This window comes from Myotis lucifugus, unplaced genomic scaffold, assembly GCF_000147115.1.
Source record: "Myotis lucifugus unplaced genomic scaffold, Myoluc2.0 scaffold_549, whole genome shotgun sequence".
In the NCBI taxonomy this organism is placed as follows: Eukaryota; Metazoa; Chordata; class Mammalia; order Chiroptera; family Vespertilionidae; genus Myotis; species Myotis lucifugus.
The window spans coordinates 95,514-105,103 of record NW_005871597.1 but is presented as its reverse complement, the minus strand read 5'-3'; the positions used below and the strand labels follow the sequence as shown (position 1 = coordinate 105,103).

Sequence of the window (9,590 nt, the reverse complement as noted above, 5' to 3'; positions counted from 1 at the left end):
CTTTTTAAATCCTGATTTCTGGGCCTCATTCTCCGGAAATTTTGTTTCTTTGTTATGGGGTGGGGCCACAACATTAGTAACAAAGAAACAGAATTCCGGAGGATGGAGGCCCAGAAATCAGGATTTTAAAAAGATTCCCAGGTGATTCTAATGCGCAGCCAAGGTTGAGAACCACTGCTCTAGCTGGTATGATGAAATACAAAGGAAGCTAAGATCTGAGAAAATGAAGCCCTTGACTTCCTTTTCTTCATCAGCAAATAACCTCCCCAATGTAGGAGATGGGAGATCTGTGTACGTTGTCATCTCAAAACAATAATGATAAAAAAATATCAAAATTTTGTCCAACCTTTGACCCTGCTGTTCCACATCTAGAACTGAGTCCTAAGTAAGTAACCAAGGCTATGCCCAAAGATATAAGAAGTCCCTTGGAGATTTTTTATATTAATGAAAAAAATAAAATGTGTAAAAACAACTATATGGGTTAGCTAACGTCTGGTCCATCTAAACACTGGAATATTATGCAATTATTAAAAATATTTTCAGAGGAATACTTTATTATGGAAGGAAGTTCATAATATATTGTTTAGATAGAAAAGTCAGCTTAATAAATAGAATGAATACACATATACACACATATACATATGTTTCATACATTTGCCAAGTTGGGGTAATTGTGTAATATATAGATATATATGCATTATAAGTAGCAAAAATGTATCCAAAAACTTTACCAGGGTTAACCCTTGAATTGTCTCTCTCCTCACCAGAACGTAAGCTTTATAGGACAAAGACTTGGTCTTACTCCTCACGCTGTCCTCTGCATCTAGCACAGGGCCTCACAGGTGCTGGCATCATGAGACTCTATGAATATTTTGTTGAATTAAAGAATGGGACTTTTGGTGAACTTAGTATTCTTTTACTATTTCTATTTTATAAGTCTTCACTGGTATGTACATTTGATAATAAATTTTCAAATTAAGGCAGGCCTTTTACTTGTGCTTCTGTTATTTTCATAATTAAACTGAGTGGGATCTAGCTCCCTTTACAGTTGTTTTGGATGAATCTGCAGTTGGGATTAGCCAAAAATGTGGTTTTTAAAAAATATATATATTTTTATTTTTAGAGAGAGAGGAAGGCAGCGGAAGAAAGAAATATCGATGTGAGAGCCGAACATCGGTTTAGCCAAAAATATTTTATTTGAACTTCTCCACACTCCTGGTGTGAAGAATAAGGAAATGGGAATATCTTTAACTTCAACTTCCCAGATCTTCTAACTTCCATTTTAGAAGTCATCTCAATCAGCAAAAGGAAACTTTCTATGCCTTTTGCTTTTACTGTTAATACAACAAATACTGCTGTTGCTACTGCAGCTGCTGGCTACTGAGCACTGACCATGAACTGACCATTCTGAAAAGGTTATGTCTCATTCAAACCTCAAATAACCTTGGAGGGAGGCACTGCTATCCCTCCCATTTTGCAGATGAGAGAGGTGAGGCTTGGAGAGGCCAGGCGGCTTGCCCACAGTTACACAGCTGTTCAACGGCAAGACGAGGAACTGAGCTGGGCAGCTTGACCCCAGCCCATGCTCCTCACAACCACGTTGCACTTACAAAGGGAAATACCAAGTACAGCAATGGAAGCAAATCAAGACTTGGTTATAGCTCTCCTTACATGCATTGCCTACACTCTGGTCCAGCTTTTTCTCGTTGTGCGGAGAGATAAGGAAGAAAAAAAATGAATAAGTATCCTCTTTCTTCCCCCAAAGAAAATGAGGTCTGAGAAGTTTCTATAGGTATTCGTTGGTAAAACTAGCAGAAATGTTAAGTACTAAAATGTACATGACGTGTTCTGGGTTTGGTTTTATGCAGATGTTTCTTCTCATTGTCCAGTCGTGGGAGGAGGAAAGAACACACTCCAAATCACATCTTTTGCTGCGAATAGATTTGTCAGATAACTTCAGGTAATATATTTAAAACTCAATATAATTCACATGGCAGAATATCTGCGATGGAAATGAATGATACACTCTCTATAGTCTCCACCCTATCGGCACATTAGAATAACCTGGAAAGATATTTTAAAATGCAAAGCCCAGACCACCAGGAAGTCCTGATGAGAGCCACAGCAACTCAACGACACTAAGGGGCTTCCTCCGCACTTCACGGCCTGGTCGCCGACTAGCCCTGCAGTGACGTTACTTCCTGTTCCTCAGTCTGAGCTCCTTACCTGTAAAGTGGGGATGACAAAAGTACCGGCCCAATGGGGATGAACCAAGATAGTGTGCAAAGCACTTAGGTCAGGGTCTGGGACAGGAGAACACTCCAGTGTCAGCTATTGCTGTGGTGTTAATGACGGCCATAGTGATGATGATGCCTATGTGAGCTTTTCACCTGAAGAAGGACTAACAACACATTTCTCCATCTCAAAAGGCAAGGACCCCAAACAAGATTTTATCATCTTTACCTTGAGCTCCCCTACCTGAATGAACCTCTAGAACCAAACATAATGTGTAGCTCGTTGTGGGGTAATAGGTCCCTAGAGGGGGTGCTGTGTCTCATATCTGTAGTCTACAACATGAAGGAGCTCACTCACCTGGGATTGAAATGAATTTTCTTGGGAACTTCCCTGTGGTCTGTGACCACTTTGTGGTTGTCTCTATAATTAATGGGGTCATCAGGGATCCTAAACTTGGCCATCTGAATTTCAGAGTCACTCAGTTCAGCATGAGAAATTCTTGCATAACCCAATCTGTGGCAGGAATAGAAATGGTTTGTAAAGATTTTATTGTCATTCGGAAATCTGATGAGATCTAGTAGGTAACACCTTCATTATTAAGCCAATTTCCCATTTCTAGCGCTACCCTGTGTTTCACTAGAATTATCTTGACTTGTTACTCTAAATATTTATCAACATATTACTTTTACAACATAAGTGAATAAAGAACATGCATATTGTTTAATTAACTAAACATAGTTGGCAACCTTACTCTACTTGTTTACACTAATGAATATTCTGTCTATACAAATTGCCTCTCACACAATATATTTTGGAATATACATAAAATATTCACTTTTTGACAGGAGATGATATGTATACATATTTTTTAACTATGTTTTATTGATTTTAGAGAGAAAGGAAGGGAGAGGGATAGAGAGATAGAAACATCAATCAGCTGCCTCCTGCACACCCCCTCCTGGGGATCAAGCCTGCAGCCTGGGCATGTGACCTGACCAGGAATCAAACCGGTGACTTCTTGGTTCATGGGTTGATGCTCAACCATTAAGCCACAGCAGCTGGGCTGGGATGATATATTTTTAAAGATATAATTTTTAAAGATATAAAATTTACAGAAAAATTTTAGAGACCTCACCACAATATCATAGTGGCTCTAACAAGTTAGCTGACTTACCCAAGATTACATAATTAGAAGTTGGCAAAGCCGGAATTCAAGCCCAAGGCTTTCTTATTCCATGGTCCACGCTGTTCCCACCATGCCATACAGTAAAACATGGTGCCGATCCTAACACGTGTTGACAGATACATACTTATGCTAAATAGCTTACATCGTATCCTCTTTGTATAATTAAATTTAATTTGCTTAGCCATTTATTCCTTCGTAAATCATTAGGCTATGACTTGAAAAAGATGTTAAGCTGCATAACTAACTAAATCAATGTTTATAATAAGTAACAAAATTAATTAACTGCTTCCATAAAGCTTTTCTCTCCAGGATAGACTCAAAAGATCACAGTACAGTAATAATAGATTTTAAAAAAAACAATCAAACATCTATGCTCACCTGATCAGCCCTCGATACATAATGTATTCACACCATCTGTCTTGATCCGTGCTGTCAATATCCTAATAAACAGAGAAGAGAACGTTAAAGTAGTAAAATAGTGCTCTGCTCTGAACTGCCAAGAAAATGTGTGAGCTGCAGTAATAAGCATGCCTTTGTGCATGCTGTTTTCTCTGCCTGGCTCCTGCTGGTCCTCTAAGGTCCACATTATGTATTCATTCTACAGCTATTTCTGGAGCACCTACTATATGCCCATCTAGCTCCTGTACTAGATGCTGGGAGTACACAGATGAACATGGTCTAGAGAGGGAGTTAGGCAGGGAAAGCAACGATTATAACACGTTCCTGGCTCCCTGCAGCTTTCCAGGTCTCTCAGCCTGAGGAGAAGTTACAGAACCTTCCTAGGTCATGCTACGCATGCACACCAGCTCTGCTGTTCTATACGGGTATTTGTTTCTATGTCTCCACCCTCCCTGTCCTGAGCAGGGGAACTCTAATCACTTCGGCTCTCTGGTCTTCTCTGGCATTTGGCAGGCGCTCAATCTATGTTTGTTAAATTGAATCACTGGAGATAAACACATTTTGGGAGTAATCATGAGTCTTTGGGAGGTTGAAAGCTTGAGACCAGGGTTATTTTTTTTATCAGAGAAGCAGAACATACACATATATTTTTTTCTAGTGTTACAAAAACTCTAGATATGGAGCTTTTATACTAAAGAAATTTTCATTTCCTTCTTTTTAAAAATCCTATAAATAAAAAATATACCTGACTTTTGATCATTTCTCAGTTTTACTCTTAACATTTAATTAAAAACATGTGTTTTTTAAAAAATATATTTTATTGATTTTTTACAGAGAGGAAGGGAGAGAGATAGAGAGTCAGAAACATCGATGAGAGAGAAACATCGATCAACTGCCTCTGCACATCTCCCACTGGGGATGTGCCCGCAACCCAGTTACATGCCCTTGACCGGAATCGAACCTGGGACCCTTCAGTCCGCAGGCCAACACTCTATCCACTGAGCCAAACCGGTTTCAGCTTCATTTAATTAAAAACATGTTTTTAAATCACTAAAAGAATCACTAAAACACCTATGCTCACCTGATCAGCCCTGGATACATAATGTATTCACACCATCTGTGAATTTGCAAAACAACACACAATTTATTACCTATTTCTCAATTTTTTCCATAGGCTTGGTGGTAGACATATGGATGTTTGTTAATCTTCATTATTTTCTATCACACTCTCACACACACATATATGCCTTTAGTATACACAAAAAATTGTAATAAATTTAAAATTTAAAGAAAAATGTTAGTGATTAAAAAAGCAAATAAGAAAAGGACTGTTCTGGTTTGCCTTGGGAAGCGATGAAAGTTTAGCCATTCAGCTGTGAATACTGGGAATAATAAACTGCGACTGTGCTTAGCTATCATTTTATTTTATTAGGTTTTTAAAAGATGCTATCAAATTTTAAGACTACAGAATTTAAATACTCATTTCTTAAAGAGAAAAATCTGTTCATCCAAGCATTTATGACCCAAACTCTCTGCATTAATAAACTTCCTGATACAAAAAGCTATATAAGAACCAATCTTGACACGGCTTCTGACCATTAACAGTGGAAACCAAGAGAGAATTAAAAAAAAAACCCACAACAACAACAAATAAAATTCCTCTTCTCTAACACTACCCATATACCTTACACACATACACACTCACACACATACACAGAATTCCTTCTCTTATTAGGATACAATTTTTTTTTAGACTGGCCAAATATCCCATTTTCTAACATTCTTTTGTGCTTCATAGGCCATATACTTGTATAGTTACTTTAATTTTCTATGTACAGCCAGACACACATAATACATATGTGTGGCCACCACTTGTCGAGTGCCTCCTACATACAAGGCTGAGGGTTGTGCAGACATTTGCTTATACTTCATCATTACAACCCTATGATACAACAGAAATTGCTACCCCCACTTTATATGGAGGCCCAGAAAGGTCAGCTAACTTGCCCCAAGTTCACACAACAGCACCAGCGAGGCTAGTCAATGGTAAGAGACCAACTGTACGTAGAGACAGGCCCAGCCAGCAGTCAGCAGCAAGGCCCCAGAGTGGGACTATCTTAGGATCCCCAGCCACAGCCGAGCCACCTGACAACACGAGTGAATCCAGAAAAAAACCACCACCACCAAGTCAACCCACAAAATTGTAAGAATATTAAACCAGGGCTACTTTAAGCCACTAGGTCTGAGGGGGTTTGCTGCATGGTGGTGAATAACTGGTGCAGCCTCCGTGACTCCACACTCCCCAAGTTTACCTTTTACCCTCTGGCCTCTCCTTAATCTCTTTCCAGAGATAATTTCCCTTCTCTTCCCTCATCCTTAACCCCCTGACAGCCACATACATCAGGGGTTTTCTTTGTTCTTCCTTTTGCACTTCTCTAATTCCATCAGCAATGTCATCCACTTCCATGGCTTCAATGATCACCAAGACAGTGGCCAGGCCGACATAGCTCAGTGGTTGAGCATCGACCTATGAACCAGGAGGTCATGGTTCAATTCCCGGTGAGAGGCACATGCCTGGGTTGCGGGCTCGATCCCAACATGGGGCATGCAGGAGGCAGCCGATCAATGATTCTGTCTCATCATTGATGTTTCGATCTCTCCCTCTCCCTTCCTCTCTGAAATCAATAAAAATATATTTAAAAATAAAAACAAGACCGTGGTGGTGATTCTTAATCTATACCTCTAGTCCTGATTGCCCTTCTCAATTCCTGATCCAGCTACCTATTGAGTGGCTCCATTAATATCCCACAGATGCTTCAGCTCGGCCTAACGCTGATTTCTCATCTTCTTTACAAAGTTCTTCTTTCTTACAGATTCTCTATAATAATAAGTGTTAGCATCCTGAAGCCACAATAAGGAGTCCATTGGGACTCCACTTTCTGCCGTATCCACTATGCCAGAGATGAACTCATGTTCTTAAATGTAATGTTACTTAATACATCAAATCCTATTACGATTGTGTTACCTTCACATTGCCATGTTCAATGAGCTGTCGATAATCTCTGGAACCAGGTGCCGAGGTGATATAACCCAGAAATACCACCTGATTAGAGCTACTTTTCAGGAGTTTTGAAATAGCAATAGCCTGAAGTTTCCTGTCAAGGTCATCTCTAAAAAAAACAAACACCAAAAAATGTAATTTTGTTTTGTATTTGCAAAACAACTTTTAAAAAGTCTTAAGTACTTAATTCCCCCCTCCCCCCCAAAAAAATATCTTCAAGTAGAGCACAAACCCAGAGTAATTCCTACCTAGGCAAATGTCTTAATGTTCTAGAAATGAATGAGATGGAGGGACAGTGGTGAATAACTGAGTAGGCTGACACACTTTTGACTAAGAACAACAAGGTCTTTCCCCACAAATCATTTGGAGTCAACTTGATTTAAATATCTACTCCCAGCATTTGTTAACTCTTCATCAGGAGAAATTATGTCAATAACCATCTGAGACTTGGTCATCAGTATCACAGCTAGAAACTAGTATTAAATATATATATATTTAAAGAACCAGCAGCAGCATAAGCAGCCATGGTCAGAGGGAGAATCCTAACATTCACAGAGCACGCAGGACTCATGGAACCTACTCAGCTCTCTCAAGCAAACACCTAAAAGTAAGCATGATACAGTATTTTCATGATGCAAAGCACTGTTAGTTATAACTGAGATAATTAGGCAAGGACAGCAAGCTTTGGGGTGCTTTACAACCTATTTGGGGAAAAATAGGGACATCATAGTTGAAATGATGAGCCAGGAAAACTGAGAGCACTCTAGGTGTTTCAAACGAAAGGAATTTAACATAGGGACACATCACCTAGGTGATGGGAAGCCAAACAGTAGCCAGTGAGACAACTGGAGTTTTGCAACAAGGAGAAACCCGTACCACTTCTACAGCTAGAGGGACAGAGGAGGCCCAGAGGCCAGAAGCCAGCCCTGCCCGGTGGGAGATGGTGCTACGGAGGAGGCTGGCCCCAAGGAGCTGGGGTCATCTAAGGAGGAGCTGGAGCCACACAAGACACGCATTTGCTGCCAGAAAACCAGAGAAAGCTGAGAGAAAGGATGGAAAACACCCTGTCCTCTCCCCTCTTCCTGCCCCCCAGCCCTGCGAGTGCCTCCCATTGGCTACACCTCCCCAGAAGCCAGAAGATTAAGAAAAAAAAAAACTATGATGAAGGATAGAGGGAGATCACGAGGACCTAGAAGATTGGAGACACCTCATTAAGGTAGGATCTGAGGACAGCATGAAGCTTAGATGAGCAAGAGTGGACAGCTGAGTACTATTAAAAGATGTCTAAGGTATGAAAGAGTGAAAAGAATGATCACTTAACATCTTTGATATTGGATTCTCCTCATCACTGAGAGGCAGGCATTAGCTCTATTGTTAAATGATGCTAAGTAACATGTCTGTTATTTTCCATCTCCCCTGCCCAGACCCATTCTCAGCCCTTTTCTATGCCCTGGGAGGCTGACCCCTACAGATTTCATCTCCTGGGCTTCCTTGTCAGCCGATTTCCAGTTATGTTTCACTAACTGGAGGCTCTGGCTGGAGATAACAGGTTGAGAGGAGAGAGAAGTCAGGGTGTTTCTTCCCCAGTCCCTGAGGGGAAGTAGCTGCATTCCTCATGCCTGTGGCCGCTCTTCCTGGTTCCAACTCTCACTCTGGAACACGACTTCCTCTGCCCAGCCCTAAGGACGGAATTCCATGCGCTTGACCATGAAACTACACTGACTCCCTTCCTCCCTCGAGGTACATCTCCTCAATAAGGGTTAGCTCTTAATGTTGCTGATGTTGTCATTATTATTAAATCAAGTGAGTAAGATTGCAAGTCAAGGATTTGGTGTTATTCAGAGAGCTTTAAAGACGTGGTTAATAGAAAGTTAGACAAGGCTATCCTTCCAAACACAACCTGAGCGCCAGCTCTCAGTCTTATCTCCTCCCTTCCTTTTCAAGTCTCTTCCTTACATTGCAGAGGAGCTGGGAGGGAGTTGAAGGGGGCAGGGGAAAAGCAAAGAAAAAAGGGAGGGGTAGAAACCTAACTGTTTCTTAGGTTAAAAACCTGGCAACCTTTAGACACAAAAGTGTCTAAAGCCTATTTTTTAAAAAACAAACCCAACTCAAGTGCTCTTTTAGGGCCAGTGGAATAATTTTTTAATGCCTACACTTGCTACATGAAAATTACTGGGAGAAAAAGAAGGTGTTTCTCCAAACAGCTTTTTAAAGAGATATGGACCATCTATATCTTCCATCTTCCAAACACCCTTTTTATATCTAAGGAGGCAAACATATATTTATTACTCATGCTCTGACTTATTTCAGAAAGTATGCAAGCAAGCTTTCACAGATCCCCATAATTCTGTGAGAAAATGTGAGGCAACAGGAAATTAAGGGTAGCAGACACATTCGTTTGGTTCAGGTAAATGTACAGTGCGACAGTGATGGTTCCTAGTGTTCTCTGTCTCACTTTAAAGCTCTGTGGTGTCGTGTGATCAATGTGAACAGAACCTGTTTGCCCTGTTTTATAGCACTCAGCCCTTTACGTCAGTGTTTTCTGTTATCATTACAGAATGTTCACTGTGGTAGAGTATCAATTATGTACCTTTATCTTTGCTTTTACAATCTATTTGGGGCATTATTCATGATTTAGTCAGTACTCAGTCACTGGTTATGAATATTATTTTGGGGGATAAAACTCATTGCCCAGCCCGACTGACATAG

The 9,590-nt window shown here is 40.4% G+C and overlaps 1 protein-coding gene across 1 annotated transcript in view; it reads right to left on the bottom strand.

Annotated features, from left to right (window-relative positions):
- Positions 1-9,590, bottom strand: part of CWH43 (cell wall biogenesis 43 C-terminal homolog) — a 42,659-nt gene that overhangs the window by 1,252 nt on the left and 31,817 nt on the right. Inside the window, exons 11-13 of the mRNA XM_023745484.1 lie at positions 6,846-6,990; positions 3,800-3,861; positions 2,593-2,748 (exon numbers count right to left, since the gene is read on the bottom strand). Coding sequence (XP_023601252.1) covers positions 2,593-2,748; positions 3,800-3,861; positions 6,846-6,990 — 363 coding nt within the window. The remainder of the gene's footprint in view (positions 1-2,592; positions 2,749-3,799; positions 3,862-6,845; positions 6,991-9,590) is intronic.